Genomic DNA, 19,996 nt, shown 5'->3' with positions numbered 1-19,996 from the left:
CAAGGGTGAGTCCACTTTAAAGTGTGTGTTCGTACCAAATATTTGCTCCGGTTACAGATGAATTGCCAGGTCTGTAAAGTAAACCTGCTAAGGCAATAGTTCAGTGGTCTAGTAACACATATAGCTATTGACACAGCAGCCACATCACCATATTACTTTATTTGTCATCATCTCTTATCATATTCATATCACCTTAAGGTAAATCTCTGTCACACATTCACATACAGTAACAATCAGGGATTTTCAGTTCTGTTTGTTTTCACAGTTTCATTTGTAGATTTTAATGCTAATTGTTAACCAAAGGCTATTATAAAAGTGAGAAGCAGATCTTTGTGTGCAGACCTACTGAAGCAGTTTGATCATTACAGAAGGTGGGATTGAATGATTTTTTTACTATTTCTGCACACTCAGTTTATATAAAATGATTTTACTTTTAAAGTGCAGTCGTTAAGATTGTTGTCATAAAACAGAACTAAACCGGGTGACTTTCCCAGGATGCCTCTGCGCAGTCGTGCCAGCCACATGTTCCTGCTCTTATGTGCTCTTTCCTTATGTGTCGAATCTGTAAGAGGCGGCACCAGCTTCCTCAGTCCTGATCAGAAACCACAGGTGAGCATATGTCTAGCGGATGTGTCTTGAGTTTTTTTGGAGTTAACCAATTTTAGGAACTCAATTTAAAAAATAAAGTTGGTCAAGATTACATCAATTCATGCTCAAAGTCTGGCATCAGATATATTGTGTGTGTCCCATTTCAAGGGTCGAAGGCCACCACGGGTGGGCAGAAGAGATGCTGCTGAGTCAGAGATCCCAGTGATTAAAGAGGATGATCAGTTTATGGTAAAACCAGCAGGTGCACATTTAAATATTTCAATGAGTTACAACTTTAGTCATACTTTGTTCTCACCACCTGTTTAGATGAGCGCTCCATTCCAACTGTCCGTGTCTCTGAGTGAAGCAGAATATGAGAAATACGGTCCTGTGCTGCAGAAGGTTCTTGTGAATCTTCTTAGCGATTCTCCATTTGGTGAGCTAAATGCTTGTTTTAAGAACAGATCCAAACAAATGGAAAATTTCCCAGAAAAAGTCCCAGATTTAACTAAAAGTGGTTTCCTGACAGAAAATTCTTCAAGACACCGTTTGATGTTGTAGTTGAATAGTTTTAGTGTTCTTCAAACTAACATGCTAAATGTATGTTCTCATTTGTTTCAGAATTCTGACAAGATCTACCAATCCTACAAAAATCAACTCCTCCTAAATCATAAAAATAATTTACAGTTTAAATCAACTTCTAACACATTGATTTGACAAAATAAAGGATGACAAAGAAATAACTTTCTGCCTCTGGTTTCTATTTTCTTTGCTCACTCTCATGCGTTTCAAGGTCATGTTTGTGTTACAGATGAAACTTAACCTTTAACGGAGTCACAAAAGGAAAAGCAGCCTTGTCTTTCTCAAAAAATTAATTTCATAAACCCATTCATGTTGCATATACATTTATTTAAACAAAAGTTATATTTATATAAAACCAACAACTTGGTAAAAGCTATTTGTTGTGGTTTTTCACAATCTGTTTCACATTTTCTTTTACATAAACTTTCATGTGAAAATGACTGGTTTCTAATATAAGGGAAGACACAAGATGGCATTTTATGTCACTTATGTCTCAAAAGCATACATAACTTGTAAGCATGTATGCAAACACACGGCCAAAGAAACCTGAGAACAGAGAACCATGTTAAAACACAAAACTGAAGAGATATTAAAATGTATCATTGCTAAAGATTTTAACAGATGTGAAATTCCCTATAACACGGTAAGAAACTTAAGTAGCAATGCTCATACACTCACTAACACACACTATAGTACATTGGAATATCAATTCTTGAAGACATTGTGATGCAAACACAAGAAAAAGGTTTTAAAAAAAGAAAAGAAAATGCCAAAGATGCAAGACTAAACTGCTAGCAGGACAAGCAGGACAAGATTTTGAAGGACTCCAGTTGATAAAATAAGTAGTTTAACACAGCGTTTATAATCACAGTCCGTATATGTGTCTAGTGTTCTGCCGTACTGTTTGGAGTACTGTGGTTAGCTGCTCTCCTTTCAGCACACTAATCTCACGCAGTGTGTGTATGCCCATACCAGGGTGAGCAAACCTGCATACGGACTTGGGCACCTACAGAAAGAGGAAGAGAGTTGAATGTATGTGTATTTTAAAGAATGACAAATTAGACAAGTCATGCACATGTGTTAGTGCAATCAAAAAATGTGTGCTTAGTAACTAGCACTGATACCTGTCTGGGTAGGAAATATGGTGCATCGGTCTCCAGTAGGATTCTGTCGAGTGGGATTTTTCTCACAGCTTCTCGAACCTCCAAAGCGCGTTGGTACGTCACCAGTCCAGTGAAACCCACACACAGGTTAGGGAATTCACTTAGGAACGGCTCAATCACAGAGTAGCTGTTGGTGAAACAGTGTCTAACAAACATATGAACACAGGTTAGTACACTATAAACTCTGACCAGTGCTGCCAACTATTTTCAATGGAAAGTAGCAAAATCCTGCTCAAAAAGTTTGTTGCATATACATATACAGATAATGACGTAATGCGGTTTCTCTCCTAATCCATGCTCATATACTGCATTTTAATATAATATATAGCCGAATGCACGTAGATGCAACATTGAACCACTCCAGGCATGTCGGCACGCCTGCCATCTTGGAACGGTCAGTGTGATGTCACTCACAGTGAGAATCAATGATGACGCAGCTTCTGGTTGTGAAACCGCTGAGATTTAAATTCTAGAAGAAATGGGATAACCTTTCACAGGCGAGAATGTTGGTTTGTGTTTTTATATGTATTAACTCAATATTACATAGCACGTCTTGTTAGCTGATGCCTTCGTCTTGTTGTATTGTAAGTTTAGCAAAATCATCTGCTGAAGTCTATTGCAGATTTAGATATTCATACGTCTAAGTACATTTGCAGACGGTCAGTCAACTTGCTCGAGTGTTCACGAACCGGTGTTTTGACTGTTCCAATAAGACTGACGGCTTACATATAGTGGCCCATAGAAACAGCCGCTAATGAGGCACTATGTTTATATATCTATGGCCGAATGTCCAATAAAGCCGTTCTCATTTACATACTTTTTATCAATGGAAAGCAACTGAATGTAAACCAGCAGTCAAAAATAAAACAAAATAAATAATAATTGGCTAGATTTGTTGCTAGTCAGTTTTTCTTTGTAAAGAACGGTGCTAAATTGGCAACATTGACTAACTAGAATTAGTGTAGGCATTTTATGCAGTAGGGTGAATCTCACAATAAAATGTTATTTCACTTCAAAAAATAAGATATTCTATTTTATAAACGATAAACTTATCCAAATAATATAAGAGAAAAAAGAAAGCAGAAAAAATATATACATTATATATATGTGTGGCGAGGGGGGCGTGGTTCCGCGAAGTCTGTAGCGGGAGAGAAAGGTGGGGGCCGAGCGGTGAGTAAGTAGGTCAAGTGCAGATGATGAACACCTGTGTCTGATTGCAGTAATTGGCGTGGAGAGACTGCATAAAGCCGGGGAGAGCGAGAGAGAGGAAGAGAGAGTATTGGACTGGGACTACACACACGAGGAGAGAGATCACGAGAGACTGTGAAATTATTTGATTGTTATTGCTGTGCAGGAAGCACGGTGAACGCGCTGTTCGCGCACCTTTTGTTTATTTGTTGATTTTCAAATAAAGTGTTAGTCCCAGTCAGCCGACCCCTGTCTTCTTCCTTCCTACACTACGAACCTTATTACAGTGGTGCCGAATCCCGGGAGGGAAGAAGATCATCGCCGCCATGCAAACCCCGCCAGCCTCGCCATTTGCGGACATCATTCAAACGCTCGCCGGTCTTCACCAGGAACAACATCGCCAGCTGCTGGCCATAAAGGAGGAGCAAGACCATCGCTTCGAAGCACTCCTCCGAGGCCAGCATGAAGACCGCGAGCTGTTCCGGAGCTGGGTAGACCGGGAGGTTAGGGCCGTCCCCCAAACACCTGCGTCCTCACCGCTGCCGCTAAACAAGATGGGGCCACAGGATGACCCGGAGGCATTTCTGGACCTCTTCGAGCGGTCAGCGGAGGACAGGGGATGGCCCTCCACGGACTGGCCAATGCGGCTCATCCCATTGCTTTCTGGAGAAGCACAAGTGGCCGCACACCAACTGCCAGTCCGGAACCTCCTGGTCTATGAAGATCTCAAACGTGCCATACTTCAGCGGGTCGGCCGGACCCCAGAACAACATCGTCAGCGTTTCAGGACCCTGGGCCTCGACGAGTCCGGCCGACCCTTCATCTTGGCACAACAGCTCCGGGACTCTTGCCGCAAGTGGCTGATGGCCGATGGAAGCGACGTCGAGGGAATCATAGATCGAGTGGTACTGGAGCAGTTCGTCTCACGACTACCTACAAGGACTGCAGAGTGGGTCCAGTGCCACCGCCCGACGTCGCTGAATCAGGCCATCCAGCTGGCGGAGGATCAGATGGTGGCGTGTCCAGGGGTCGGCGAACCCCTTCCATCTGCCTCTCTTCCTCTCTCTCTCTCTCTCCCTCTCCCTCTAGGCCCGTCCCCCTCCCCAGGACTCGGGGAGGACCAACGCCAAAACCTCTACCGCGGTGGAGGATGGGGAGCCAGAGCGAGCCGGCGGCTCCATCTAGAGCCTTTACCCGGGGAGGGGGATCGTTTGCCGGATCGGGTCCCCCGCAAGCGGCTGCGGCACTCTCTCCACGCCAATTCCTTGACCCGCTTCCTGCCCACAGAGTAGAGGGGAAGCCTGGGCCGGCTTGTTGGCGCTGCGGGGACCCGGGTCACTTCATAGATCGGTGTCCAGTGATGGAGGTGGGGACACTGATCCGGGTCCCCGACGCCCCACGAGCTGCCCCCGATCAAGCTGGCCAGTATCAGATACCTGTGAGTATCAAGGGGGGTACCTATCGGGCTTTGGTGGATTCAGGTTGTAACCAAACCTCCATGCATCAAAGCCTGATTCAGCCCAAGGCATTGGATAATGGCCGCATGGTTAAGGTAAGGTGTGTGCACGGGGATGTGGTGGATTATCCTAGATTGCCCGTGGAAATTCAATTTAGGGGACAAAAACATAGTGTGGAGGTAGCGATTAATCCGCACCTCCGGCATCCGTTAATTTTGGGAACTGATTGGCCAGACTTTAATAAATTATTAGGGATTTTGTGTACGGATGCTTCTTGGGGGAAACCAGAAGGAAAAGAGGCGGTTGCTCAGCTGGGTGAAGCTGAGTCAGAACCTCTGGGTGCTGTTTCAGGGGAACAGAGCATTTTGGGAGGAATTAACTTCCCCGAACGCGATGATTTTCCCCTGGAGCAGTCCCAGGATGAGACTCTAAAACATGCTTTTGATCAGGTTCGATCCATCGATGGCCAGCTTCTCCACCCTGACCAACCGCTCTCCTATCCTTATTTTTCAATTTTAAAAGATAAGTTGTATCGGGTGACCCAAGACGCCCAGTCAAAGCAAGATACGACTCAGTTATTAGTTCCTCGAAGCCGCCGGGAAATGCTTTTCCAGGCGGCTCATTGTAATCCAATGGCCGGGCATTTAGGACAAACAGCGACACTAAATCGTCTCATGGCCCGATTCTTTTGGCCGGGTATTCACGAGAACGTGCGCAAGTGGTGTGCGTCTTGTCGTGAATGTCAGTTGGTAAACCCACCGGCTAACCCAAAAGCACCTTTGTGCCCACTCCCGTTAATGCAGGCCCCCTTCGAGCGAATTGGTATGGACCTCATCGGGCCATTAGAACGGTCAGCACGGGGACACCGCTTTGCATTGGTCCTGGTGGACTATGCAACGCGATATCCTGAAGCAGTTCCTCTCCGCACTATTTCCGCTAAAAGTGTGGCGAGTGCTCTGTTTTCATTGATCTCCCGGGTGGGAATCCCGAAAGAGATTCTCACCGATCAAGGCACGGCGTTTATGTCACGAACTATACGCGAACTTTACGAGTTATTGGGCATTAAAGCGATTCGTACCAGTGTCTATCACCCACAGACAGACGGGCTGGTCGAACGGTTTAATCGCACGTTAAAAACCATGATTCGAAAGTTCGTACATGAAGACGCCAAAAATTGGGATAAATGGTTAGAACCCCTCTTGTTCGCTGTACGAGAGGTCCCCCAAGCCTCCACGGGGTTTTCCCCCTTCGAGCTTCTCTATGGACGTCAGCCTCGCGGGGTGTTGGACGTCCTTAGAGAAACTTGGGAGGACGGACCTTCAAATAGTAGAAATGAAATTCAGTATGTCATGGACCTGAGAACAAAACTCCACACTTTGGGGCGGCTATCCATGGAGAATTTGTTACAGGCTCAGGACAGACAAAGTCGGTTGTACAACAGGGGGGCTAGACTGCGTCAATTTGCACCGGGAGAAAAAGTGCTTGTATTACTTCCCACTTCCAGTTCAAAATTACTCGCAAAGTGGCAAGGACCCTTCGAGGTCACACGGCGAGTTGGGGATCTCAACTATGAGGTAATACGGACAGATAGGGGCGGGGCACATCAAATATACCACCTCAATCTCCTTAAAAAATGGTCGGAGGTGGAGTCAGTGTTGTTGGCGATGGTGGTGAGCGGAGAGGAGGATCTCGGTCCAGAAGCGCTTATCAAAACTCAATCCCTCGCTCTGGACCCTGGGGGAGACCACCTCTCACCATCCCAGCTCACTGACATAAAGAGACAAGCAGAATTTGCTGATGTGTTCTCGCCTCTGCCTGGTCGTACAGATCTCATTCAGCACCACGTTGAGACCGAGCCGGGGGTGGTAGTTCGCAGCCGGCCGTATCGCCTGCCAGAGCATAAAAAAAAGTAGTGCAGAGCGAATTAGAGGCAATGATGGAAATGGGAGTAATAGAAGAATCCAACAGTGATTGGGCGAGCCCGATAGTTTTGGTTCCCAAAACGGACGGCTCAGTCAGATTCTGTGTGGATTACAGGAAGGTGAATGCTGTGTCGAAATTCGACGCTTATCCAATGCCTAGGATTGACGAATTGCTTGATCGGCTGGGTACTGCTCGTTTTTATTCGACACTGGACTTAACGAAGGGATATTGGCAGATCCCCTTATCACCTATGTCCAAAGAAAAGACCGCTTTCACCACGCCGTTCGGATTACACCAATTTGTCACCCTTCCTTTCGGTTTGTTCGGGGCTCCAGCAACGTTTCAGCGTCTGATGGACAGAATTCTCCGGCCGCATGCTGCATATGCTGCTGCCTACTTGGATGACATCATCATCTATAGTGGCGATTGGCAGCGGCATATGCAGCATTTGCGGGCTGTCCTGAAGACGCTGAGAAGAGCTGGACTCACGGCAAACCCAAAGAAGTGTGCGGTTGGGCGAGTGGAAGTTAGATATCTGGGCTTCCACTTGGGTCATGGACAAGTGCGTCCCCAAATTGATAAGACGGCAGCAGTTGCAACTTGTCCAAGACCTAAGACCAAAAAGGAGGTTAGACAGTTCTTGGGGCTGGCGGGATATTATAGAAGGTTTGTGCCTAATTATTCGGACCTCGCCAGCCCGTTGACTGATCTGACTAAAAAAGAGGTACCAGATACGGTTCAGTGGACGGAGCAGTGTCAGCAGGCTTTTACTCAGATAAAGGCTGCTTTGTGTGGTGGCCCACTCTTACATGCCCCTAACTTTTCTCTCCCTTTTATTCTGCAGACCGACGCATCGGACAGAGGGATGGGCGCCGTCCTGTCCCAGGAGGTGGAGGGTGAAGAGCGGCCGGTGCTGTACATCAGTCGAAAGCTCTCAAAGAGAGAGACGATGTACAGCACCATCGAAAAGGAGTGCCTAGCCATCAGGTGGGCCGTTCTCACCCTCCGCTACTACCTCTTGGGACGGGAGTTCACCCTCTGTTCGGACCACGCTCCCCTGCAGTGGCTCCACCGCATGAAGGATACCAACGCGCGGATCACTCGTTGGTATCTAGCTTTACAGCCGTTTAAGTTCCAGGTGATCCACAGGCCGGGTGCACAGATGACTGTGGCTGACTTCCTCTCCAGGAGGAGGGGGGGGAGGCTGCAGGCCGGATGGCTCCCCGGCCTGAGTCGGGCGGTGGGGGTATGTGGCGAGGGGGGCGTGGTTCCGCGAAGTCTGTAGCGGGAGAGAAAGGTGGGGGCCGAGCGGTGAGTAAGTAGGTCAAGTGCAGATGATGAACACCTGTGTCTGATTGCAGTAATTGGCGTGGAGAGACTGCATAAAGCCGGGGAGAGAGAGAGAGAGGAAGAGAGAGTATTGGACTGGGACTACACACACGAGCTGATCGAGGAGAGAGATCACGAGAGACTGTGAAATTATTTGATTGTTATTGCTGTGCAGGAAGCACGGTGAACGCGCTGTTCGCGCACCTTTTGTTTATTTGTTGATTTTGAAATAAAGTGTTAGTCCCAGTCAGCCGACCCCTGTCTTCTTCCTTCCTACACTACGAACCTTATTACAATATGAAAGAAAAAAAGAAAAAGAAAAACAATCCTGTATGGACACTGGACAGAATGATTTAAAAATAGGGAAAAAACAAATAGGCCTATTGTAAATATTTTAATAATACATGCATCAAATAAATATTAATGCTCCTTAAAACATGCTTCATTGTTTAATTCCAAATACAACTTATTACTTTAGTTTAATGTTAGACTGAAATATGAGCCTTTTATTTAAATGAGATTACTTATTATTTCTAAAAACTAACATAAAAAACTGACCCGAGTGTTTGTTTTATGAGAACTGACCTGTGTATTTTGTAATCCCGGGGGACACACTTCTTCATAATTTTCAGCAAATCATCATCGGCATCACGGCAATGTATGACTAGAGGCTTCCTGAGAGTGACGGCCAACTCCAACTGTCGTTCAAACACCTTGAACGGAAAAAGACAGAAATTATGTTCTTTTGACTCTCTCAGGCACATGCTTAAAACCTTTTGAGGTAATCATCCAGTCTGCCATACCTCTTTCTGTTTCCTTGAGTCTGTGGAATTCTTGTGCGAGTAATCCAAACCGATCTCTCCAAACGCTATGGCCTTAGGGTGACGCATAGCACGCAAGATGCTTTGCTCATGAGTGTGGTTATACTCTTTGGCAAAATGTGGGTGGCAACCAAATGCACCCCACACTTTCTCCTCTGCCAGTAGCCCCTCCCAGATGGCTTCTTTCTCTGTGATTCGTGGGTTGCAGAAATCTGCGATGCAGCCCCTAAACTCCAAAGGGAAACTACTTGCGTACTCGCGCTGAAACCTTTGAAAGCTTCCCTGGAAACCCAACTTCCCATAGAGCATGTCAAGGTGACAGTGCGTGTCAATAAATCCTGCAGAATCTGCATTTGAGCAGGTCAAATCTGACAACCAAAGAGGCTCTGAGCCAACCGACATCCTGCGGGTGTCACTGTCAGCAGGGAGAAGCATTCGTGAGGATGAGTAATTTGATTCCGAAGTCCTGCGTGTAGTATGAGGAGAGCAATCCCACCTTTCAGGTGTGAAGGGGGCGTAGGTGATGCTTCTGAGCTCGGGAAAAGGATCGGCCAGCGTAGAGCTGCTGCTGATGGACTGCTGTAATTTGAGGGTCCGCTTAACTGACATATAGCATGAATAGTTATTGGGGGTTGCGAGGTCAGAGGCTGTAGTTTGAGGCGGATGCTCTGACCACAGCTCCACATCCCTGGCTGGGATGGTTGGGGTAGTGTCAGCCCCATGAGATTCTAATTTCCAAAGGGCTTGTGAGAATGTTGAAGGCTTTAAAGCTGCTGGTGATGAGGAGTAAGGGTTGAGTTCCAATGGTGGAGGAGCGTCATTGAAGTCCACAAGCTCACAATCCCTTTTAAGCTTTGTTTGTTGCCCCTTTGGCTCAAAGGACTCATCTTGCGAGAAAACTTCAACCTGCTCCGAGTCCTCAACATCCGACCAATCCGGCGATTCTGGCCTCTTTAGGATCACACTCTGTGCATAGAGACAAACTCAGTAACAATTATTTTAAAAGACATTTAAAATAGTGCAGAATAAACATGCTTTATATAGGATTATATATATATATATATATATATATATATATATATATATATATATATATATATATATATATAATAAAACAGATAATTTTTTTAATGTTTGTAAAGTCTCTCATGCTCAACAGGATAGCATTTATTTTACTAATACAGTAAAAACAGTAGTACTGGGAAATATTACTAAAATTCAAAATATCTGTTTTCTGGTTTGCTAATTCCTGTGATGCAAAGCTGAATTTTCAGCATCATAACTTCAGTCTTTAATGTCACATGATTCTTCAGAAATCAATCTAATATGCTGATTTGGTGCTTATTCATCAATATTCAATTTTCTTTATGAAACAATGATAAAAAAAAAAAAGTCAGGATTCTTTGATGAATAGAAATGCTAAAGAACATCATTATTTAATGTATTTTTTGCAACAATGTAAAAGTGTTTACTGGCACTTGTGATCAATTCTTGCTGAACATAATAATTAATTTATTTCCCCCCCAAAAAAGTAGTAGTATCCATTACCCTGGTGTCCAGCTTTATTACTTCCCCCTCATCTTCTGTGTAAATGATCTCCAGCGGGGGAGGCTCATCATCCTTAGTCGTGAACAGAGAAAGTGGTTCATTCTTCTCACTGAATGAGCAGCAATCAAGGTCAGAGAGGTTTTCCTCCTCCTCTACCTTCACAGGTTTGTCTGGGGTTTTCTTCGGAAATAAAATTTTAGGCCCACCAAATGATGACTTTTTGTCTGCATTCCCCACTGCATCATTCAGCGCCTTGAGATAAATGATTTTCTGTCCATCCTCTGGACTCCTGTGTTTTTTCCCAGCAGAGGGAGGTGAAGGTTCAACAGAGGATTGTTGCCCTGTAACAGTGTCCTAAAAAACACAAATCATGGAAATCCTCTCAAATACATGCAATTTTTAAATACACACTTCTACTACTAAGTTACATAAAACATATTTAATTCCACTATAAAATATTATATATATTGACTGGGGAAACTGAAAAAAAAAAATAAAAAAAATCCTTATAGTTACTCACCTCACCAGGACTGTTTTTTTTCCGGAGTGCTCGGTGGGGTCCAGTCAATTTTAAGCGTGATTTAGGTGTACTTCGTGAAGAGTGCTTTGGAGTGGTAAGATGGATGTTTTCCACGTCGCCAAGTCCAGCTGACCCAGTAGATGTGTTCAGGCCAGGAGAGCCAGCCTCGCTCATACCACTATCCTGACCATCTACATCCCAGCATGTGGGCAGCGCCACACCCACACTGTTCTTCATGAGCTTTCTGGGGGAGTTCAGCGGCTTATTCAGCCATGTCAATTTCACCTTTTCCCTTTTGCGGTTCATCGTACTAGGATCTTGAGAAAGAAAGAAAATGTATACATGGGTCATGAATCAGAACCACAAACAGATGCAGCTGTTTCTAAGCCAATTTTGAGATGGGTTCACTTCCAGGTTCTTTGAAAAACTGAAAACAAACAAAACACTGTAAATTCAAAGTGGAGATGCAGTCCAGCAACAAGATGCAGTTACAAGTAGGCTTACATTTGAGACTCACTTAAGTAAAAGGGAGTTATATTTACTCCCTTAATTAATTAATTAATATATCATTTTAATTCAATATTTACACGTATCTTTGAAAACGCATTGGTCAGCAGACAGGCATTTTCTGTAGGTTAGCTAAAAGGTTAGAAACACATCGACGGCTCTTTTATACTATCTATTTATTTCTATACATTATTAAATAAAAGCACAAACCTGTGTACACTGTAACACGCGGTAATATGTTTATTTAAAAAGCTATTAGTTAACTACAGATGCTAGTAATTAGCAGAAACCTCATGCCTGACCTAAAACTGTGACCCCAAGCGTCAGTGCACATAACGGCGAACACAAGAAAGGAAAACAGTCTGAAAGTGTGTTATAGTCTTGATTAAACCCGATTATGTCAAAGCAACATCAAAGTTAATCTCACAAACCTTAAGGCCTATGCGGATGAAAGTTCAGGTGGATCACGTGCGTAAGTAATTAGCGATGCCTTCACTGCTCACTGCTGTCAACGGTCCTCACCGTACTGGACCCTGGATAGCATGGGTAGTGAACGCTTAGTTTGAGCCGCACCAAGTATGGAGTGTGCACATTCCTCCATTTCAAGCATGTGTGTAGACTTTAAAGAAGTATGAAAATCAACATTTAATTTGACCTACAGAATTAAGATTAAATGCAATATCACTTGTATTTGTATAGAAACTTAAGAGGTAGTATATCCCAGGGTGGGTTTATTTCTGAAAAGCAATTTTCTGTAAGGTGGATACTTACAAAAAGTCACAAAAAAGTAAAAAAAAAAGTCAAAAAAAAAAAAAAAAAAAAAGCCGTTGAACATGACGTTTTTGCCCACAATGCCCAGAAGAAGAAAAGATGCAGTTCGAGTAAAACACGTTGATCTTCATGGCAACACGCCCCAGAACTAACGTTACCGAGGAACAATTGTCATACTATATGGGGTAAGTTGTTAAAGTGCTTTTCATCTAAATGTATAAAAAATAAATAAATAAAAAATCAGTTCAAAAGCGATAAAACACAAACAGTTCATATAAATACAGAAACATCAAACCATTGTTTTGGCCAACAAATATTATAATTAATAAATTGTATAAACTTGTAGCATTTATTTTTACATTTACGCATTTTACATTCTTATCAATTATTGCTTTCCCTGGGAATCGAACCCATGACATTGGCAAGCGCCAACTCTAATGTTTGAGCTACAGGAAAACATGTGACAACTTGCTCCAACCTGACAGTTATGTTATATAAAACAAAATCCTTGAAATGAGAACAGTTCACAATTTTGGTTAAAATCTACTATTGTTAAATAATTAATACCTACCTTAATGCATCATGCCTCATTTTAGTTCGAAAGATGCATCAGAAAATGTATTGTAATTTAAGATGGGTTTGAAGTAGATGTTTAAAACCAAGCAAAACCACTTTTAGAGAAAACTGCTATATATATATATATATATATATATATATATATATATATATATATAGGGCCTATATATACACACACACAGTGCTTAACAATTTATTAGATAGGCCTAGGCCTGACCATCTAATGTAAGGTTTGTGTCACAGCTGTCCTAAACTAACAGTATTGGCTATCACCAAAATATTGTTTTATATGCTTCTGTAATGGTTAATTCACCATTATGTGTAAGCTCTTTAGTCAAAGTTGGCCAAGTCAAAGTCCGGACTTTAATCCTATTGAACAAATTTTGGATTAGATAGATCGCACAAAAGTTTCATCAAAAGCAAGCCTTTGGGAACAACTAGAAACTATTTGGAAGTCAATAACAGAGACTGTGAAAAAGTACTGTACATAAAAACAATGCCAGCAAGAATGGAAGCTGCTATCAAGGCCAAACGATGCCATAGAAAATATTATGTTTGTTTTTTTTGTTATCATGTGTGAATAAAGACTATTTAGCTGTTTCAGTTTGCTATTTGCCTAATGACAAAAAAAGAAAGAAACGTTTTAAACAAGTTTTGGATAGATTCTGTGGTGGATTTTTAATAGATAGATAGTAAACTGTATATTAAACTAACCATGTTTCTAACATCTAACCTTATTTCTCTATTTAGGCCTAACATGATAACACTTTGAAACACAATGTACTAAAACGTTCTGTCCTGCGTTTTTTAATTGTTCTATGTTGTGTTGCCATACCCCTCTGACTTTGGTTGTGTGAGTGTAAAAATAACAAATATAGGAATTGAAACTTTGAACCTTGTGATTAACAATGAAGTAATCATTAAAACAAAGTTTGCTTTACAACAGAAGGGTTTGCATATGAAGAACCAATCCAATTCATATCATTTTGTCATACCTCCCTATTCTATAAAAACTGTTGTATTCGTGTTAGCTGGTGGGATTCTCAATGGAATTTGTCTGAGATCCTCCGGCCTTGCTTCTTCTTGGGGGAGATTCTCTGAGAACTGCTCGAGAGATCCTCCGGCCGTGATTAAAGCATTTAAAGGACATTTGTTAAAGTCTGTTTGTCGATTATTCCTCCGCAGGAAGAAAGCTAGTTGGGGAAGGAAGCAAGTTAATTAAGTAGACTATATATTAAACGTCGATTCGAGACGTTTGGAAACGTGGAGACGACCCAGGTAGCTATATAGGGAACGTCAATTGGAGACGACCCAGTTAGTTAGGTTTAGGGAAAATCTACCACAATTTGGCAGGCCAGATCCGGGGAGTCCTCGGAATCTCCCTCTGGTGGATGGGAGCGAGGAAACACGTTGTCTTCATTCTGCCAGACTGCAGAACCTGTTCGACAGAGGGACCATTCTAGACGGGCTAAAAGGACTTAAAGTATTAGGTAGGATGACACACTTCACACTTTTTCCTTTAAAATGCTTCTAAATTAATTGAAAGGTTTAATTGAAAATTGGCTATTCTGTTAAGTAAAATTTAGAAGAAAACTGGTGATCAGATTTTAAAAGATTTAAGGATTTAAAAAAAAAGTTTTTACCTTGGCTAATAAGGGCAATGATTATGGTTAAATTCAACCAAATTAGTATATGTTGAGTATTTTATTTGTTGTTTTTGAGAGTGCGCCCAGAAAGTTGTTAATAAAACTTTGTTCTGCAAATAGCAACTAGTCATGCTGGAAACCAGATTTGGGAGGAAAAATACCCTGAGATGATGTAGAAATGAAACTTGTTTTTTGTTTGAAGAAGAATCTGATTGAATATAAAGAAAGACAAAGAGAGAATGAGAAATGTTGAAATAAGGTCAATAGATAAAATAAAAAAAATGCAGAAATTGTTAAAATTATAAATCATAATAATAGGAATATGCACTCTGTGATAATTAGGAAATTTTGAGTCATGAAGCAACTTTTATGAGTTAGACTTTGATTTATTAATGTATATGAGATATATAAAACCGAGCAATAGGTGTTCTTAAAGTGATGAATAATAAGATATTAACTGCACATGTTTTTAAATATTATACTTTCTATCTGAAGGTGTCTAGAATTTGTATCCCGTTATCCCTTGTGGGAGACAGTGTGAAAAAAATAACCGATCCATTGCAGAGATTCTAAGATTTTGGTTTATGTTAACTAAGATCATTTTTGTGCATTGTGCATAGTATGAGAATGAGATTGTGTGACCAATTTAAAATTGTGATTTGAACAAGCACATAACAGACATCTTAGAGTCATTTAGCCACCCTCCAAAAGAGGAAGTTGACACTTCTGAGAGGGGTCAGTATGGGGAGACTGATTCAGTGCAAAGGTGACAATTCACTTGAGACTTTTCCTAAAGACAATTTTGCCATGCATTATGCAACTTTGTGGCAGAATGGATCAAAAGCCAGACCGAGGAGAGTGCCATCACAGCCTGACGATCCAATGTATCAGCCTGAAGTTCAACTGAATGACAATCCACACAGAAAGACAATCCAGTGTATCAGCTTTGTGTGCCAGGTGCTGCATTTTCAATGGTCACTACAGAGACCATTTCAAATTTAGTTAATTATCATATTAACTTGATTGGTTTTGATTATTCACTGGTTTCAGCAATTCTTCATATTTCTTCAACTAACTCTTTGAACCTGCTTTCAGTAGGTACCAGTAACAGCCCTACTGCAGGAAGTTCAATAGCGGAAGTGAGAGCATGACTCACGAATCGGTTAAAACTGAGGCTGGATTTGGCATAGTGAAGGTGATTACACTAACCAACTAGTGGTAAAGGCATGAATAGGATATTGACTATGCAGAATTCTATGGAAAAGAAAAATACAATATAGGCCACAAGAGAAATTATGGCTGGAAAAGCAAAAATATTGGTCACTCCATTTCATTTAAAAGGTAATTTTCTAGATTCACTGAAAATAATGGATCTAATTATAAACTTTTGAAATCATGCTGTCATCACCAGAGGTACGAGATGGAAATGTTATTTTCTTTTTGTCCATGGATCAAAGATTGTGTGAAGATTTCCAAATCTTCTTTTAAATAGCTTATGAGCAACAACAAAAAGTTAGAAAAATTGAAATTGTGCAATGAATGACAAATTGCATCTGAGAAATTAAAACGGACTCACTCAACTGCAACTGTAGGTCTATACGATTATTATTTAAAGTGTTTAATCTATTTGAGTTTGAAAAATTAGGTTTACGTTCACTGTGTTAAACTCACATGGCGACTTCATCGGACAATTGAAAATTTATATCCTAACGGGGAATGCCACAGTGTGTCTACGTTCAGTAGTTTCTGTCGTCGTGAAAGTTGTTACCGTTCAGATTTGGTGGTATTCCACACCTAATAAACATATATCCCCATTCAGTTCATAAACTGTTATGGCAGACAAAAAGGTATGAATCTCTGGCCAGAGAGGGGTGTGTGAAAGTGTGTGTGAAATATGGTGTTCCAAGACAAATAAATTATGTCAATCAAAACAGCTGTATCTAAATGTATTAAGTGTAGGGGTGGCACGATCCGCCTTTTTTGCCTCCGATACCGATTCCGACACCTGGGATTCAGTATTGGCCGATACCGAGTACCAATCCGATACTAAAATAATAATAATTCAAAAAAGTGCTGAATTACCTAATAAACTGTATCTGTATGCTTGACTGTGGGGAAGAGACTGTGATTATTCTTTTGAGAAAGGCTTTTAAGCTTGACTTAAACATTATTTTCCTAACTTTGTAAAACAAAAAACGGACAAAATATATAGGCTACTATATAATTAAAAAACATTTCTTTTAAAATTTTAAGCGCAGCTTTTTAATGAAGCAGCAGCATATGATAGATAGGACAGAACAACTAAAGCTATCAATAAACTTTCGTTGCTCAAAAGTATTGTAATATGAAAGGCTCCAAGCGGCACAAAACGCTTATGCGCATTTCGTGCGCAGAATGATGCGCTTGAAGCGACATGGAGTCACAGTGCACAGCGACAGCACTTCGCATTGAAAAGTTCAAAGCACACAGGGAAGAGATATTGATGCGTAGTGTTATATTATGCAATTAGTTTGAGCCTTTTAACAGTTTTAATTTCTGAACAGTAGTGCTCTCTACTCCAGTGTTGTGATCTAACAGGCATCCGGGAGAAAGTAACGTGAAACTCCAGCCAGATGAAGTCGCGGTCTCTCCCAGTTAACACAGAACGTTCCCCTAACGTTAGTTTTTGGTTTCCATTTGGTTATTTTTTTGGGAACCAAATACTAACGTTAGGGGAACGTTCTTTTTTGGTTTTATTTTTATGTAACCATAAATAACGTTCCCAGAACGTTGCAGGGTGGTTACTTTTAAATAACCTAAAAATAACTTATAGAGAACGTTCCCTAATGGTTATTTTTAAGTTATTATTTTGCAACCATAAAATAACGTTCCAAGAACGTTGCAGGGTGGTTACTTTTAAATAACCTAAAAATAACTTATAGAGAACGTTCCCTAATGGTTATTTTTAAGTTATTATTTTGCAACCATAAAATAACGTTCCCAGAACGTTGCAGGGTGGTTACTTTTAAATAACCTAAAAGTAACTTATAGAGAACGTTCCTTAATGGTTATTTTTAAGTTATTATTTTGCAACCATAAAACAACGTTCCCAGAACGTTGCAGGGTGGTTACTTTTAAATAACCTAAAAATAACTTATAGAGAACGTTCCCTAATGGTTATTTTTAAGTTATTATTTTGCAACCATAAAATAACGTTCCCAGAGCGTTGCAGGGTGGTTACTTTTAAATAACCTAAAAATAACTTAAAGAGAACGTTCCCTAATGGTTATTTTTAAGTTATTATTTTGCAACCATAAAATAACGTTCCCAGAACGTTGCAGGGTAGTTACTTTTAAATAACCTAAAAATAACTTATAGAGAACGTTCCCTAATGGTTATTTTTAAGTTATTATTTTGCAAAACTGACTGCAATCAATTGTAAGACTCACATACTGCCCTGTCACTGAACGGCACATCAGGGACTTGATGTCTTATATACAATGCTATGAAAATCTTGACAAAATAATACAAATAAAGAAACTATGTCATTAAGAGTGGAACACCGTGTAGCCTACTCAGCTCACTGAGGTTACAATTAAACAGGTTTTATTAAAATAGGAACAAACCAAAGATTTTTTCAAGATATTTTATCTGATTATAAAATAATTCCCTCCATCAATTCTACTTTTATGTAAATGCTGCGTGACTTACCTGTTTTGATGGGAGCGCGTTTTCATTTACTGTCTATGGGAGCGCGCGCTGAACATTCGAGTTGCATTTGAACTGGAGCGGAGGGCGTTACCATGGAAACGGGACGGCAGCTCAACTGACACAAGCTGTAACTCCGTCTCTCACTGTTGTTTTCACTACTTTCAGGTAAGTTAAGTCCCCAAACTTACATAAATAGTACATACAAATGCTTCTGTCACATTCTTTAATGTAAATGACTCGCTTCCGTTGAATATTTACTTTGTAGAAATGATTTAGTGTCTTCGGGAAAAGTCCGCTAGCATCTCAACCGTTAACAGTTAGAGGTAGGTTAACTTGAGCTGTAAGTTTAGGCTTTTAATCACATTTTATGTGTAACGTTATATGAGAGATTTTGATAGTTTTGTAAAGGTTTTGCTGGCAATTTTTCAATGTGTGAATGAAAGTAAACTTATTTATTTAACTTAAAAATATTCACTGGATGGTTAATTCATTGTTTTCACGTGACGTCACACCATTATAGGAACGCCCACCTGGAGGGCAAATGAAAGGGGTATTATAATGCCATTTGTGCTTAGTATTAGTTGAATATACAATACAGTATAGTTTGAACCAGTTTAAGATTCCTAAAATTAATTTTATACTCATATGGCCAACTCTCTCTTTATTAAAAAATGGTAACACTTTATAATAAGGTTTCATTTTGTTAGCTTTAGTTAACATGAACCAACAAGTAGTGAACAATTACTTCTAAAGCATTTATTAATCTTAAAGTTAAGCTCAACATTTTCTAAGACATTTTTAAGATCCAAAGTTGTATCTGTTAAAATTAGGCTATAGTTAATGCACTGTAAACTAATATGAACACATAGGCCTATTTTTTGCCTAACAAATTTTTTTAATTAAATACCTAAATAATGCAAACAAGTCATTGGAAAACATTGGGCTGCATATAACAAAATGCATGTGCCATGGATAAATAAAATGGAATCGCCTCACATAGGAGCCTGATAAAAATGCTTTTTTATTGCTTTTCTCATTTCCTTTTAAGGCGATAAAAAAGAATATTACTGTTTACTTTTCTTTGTTATAATTACTATTCTTTGTTATATTTACAGATGACTGGTGAAGATGGAAGAGGTTTCAAGTGCAGAATCTACATTTGCCTACTAATAAAAGTGTTTGAAAGTATAGTGTTAAATTAAATTTAAAAGTACACTGTAAAAAATTTGCTGTAGTTATGCAGCTGTTTGCCAGTAACTTACTGTAGATTTAAATTTATGCTGTTTACTGGCAACAGTTTGTTCAAAGTTAAATGAACATTAAACATTAACAAGTCTTTGTCTTTACAGAATAAAACTATAAAATAACAATCTAATGCAAAGCATTCTGGGAACCAGAAATCTTCATCAACCTTTTTCTGTTTTTTTTTTCCTTCAGATTTTGGTTCCCAGAATGCTTTGCATGAGGCTGTTATTTTAGTTTTATTCTGTAAAGATAAAGACTTGTTAATGTTTAATGTTCATTTAATTTTGAACAAATTGTTGCCAGTAAATAACATCAATTTAAATCTACAGTAAGTTACTGGCAAGTAGCTGCCAGTAATACTGTAATTTCTACAGATTTTTCTAACAGTGTAGGTATTTTTATTTTGTTAATTTTATTCATTTGTTAATATTCTTACACTTTT

At 40.4% G+C, this 19,996-nt stretch overlaps 2 protein-coding genes across 4 annotated transcripts; one reads left to right on the top strand and one right to left on the bottom strand.

Moving 5' to 3' along the window:
• Positions 1-259: 259 nt before the first annotated feature.
• ghrl (ghrelin/obestatin prepropeptide) lies at positions 260-1,410 on the top strand (the record flags this gene model as incomplete). The annotated part of the gene is made up of 5 exons (XM_081379723.1): positions 260-371; positions 471-609; positions 757-837; positions 916-1,024; positions 1,400-1,410. Exons 2-5 carry the CDS (start codon positions 496-498, stop codon positions 1,408-1,410), a joined length of 315 nt encoding a protein of 104 aa, XP_081235849.1. The 5' UTR covers positions 260-371; positions 471-495.
• Positions 1,146-12,161, bottom strand: tatdn2 (TatD DNase domain containing 2). 3 transcript variants are annotated; one of them, XM_081379877.1, is made up of 7 exons: positions 12,058-12,161; positions 11,120-11,436; positions 10,600-10,953; positions 9,034-10,017; positions 8,816-8,943; positions 2,295-2,478; positions 1,146-2,176 (listed from the first exon to the last, which is right to left on the bottom strand). In XM_081379877.1, exons 2-7 carry the CDS (start codon positions 11,423-11,425, stop codon positions 2,036-2,038), a joined length of 2,097 nt encoding a protein of 698 aa, XP_081236003.1. In that variant the 5' UTR covers positions 11,426-11,436; positions 12,058-12,161; the 3' UTR covers positions 1,146-2,035. The 3 variants fall into 3 exon arrangements, with proteins under 3 accessions (XP_081236003.1, XP_081236005.1, XP_081236004.1); XM_081379879.1 differs by lacking the exon at positions 12,058-12,161 and adding an exon at positions 11,837-12,036 and having other exon boundaries at positions 1,336-2,176; XM_081379878.1 differs by having other exon boundaries at positions 1,451-2,176; positions 11,929-12,075.
• Between the last annotated feature and the right edge of the window lie 7,835 nt (positions 12,162-19,996).

This window comes from Scardinius erythrophthalmus, assembly GCF_964197995.2.
Source record: "Scardinius erythrophthalmus genome assembly, chromosome: 12".
NCBI lineage: Eukaryota > Metazoa > Chordata > Actinopteri > Cypriniformes > Leuciscidae > Scardinius > Scardinius erythrophthalmus.
Note: the sequence above shows the minus strand (reverse complement) of the source record. Positions and strands in the feature narration are given on the sequence as shown.

What these genes read in the sequence shown, in the direction of transcription:
- tatdn2 (XM_081379877.1), bottom strand. Translation starts at nt 11,425, where the DNA reads ATGAACCGCAAAAGGGAAAAGGTGAAATTGACATGGCTGAATAAGCCG. An exon ending in ACTCAAGGAAACAGAAAGAG is followed by an intron (nt 8,944 to 9,033) that starts GTATGGCAGACT and finishes TTTCCGTTCAAG; the next exon opens with GTGTTTGAACGACAGTTGGA. An exon ending in CATATTTCCTACCCAGACAG is followed by an intron (nt 2,177 to 2,294) that starts GTATCAGTGCTA and finishes CTCTTTCTGTAG; the next exon opens with GTGCCCAAGTCCGTATGCAG.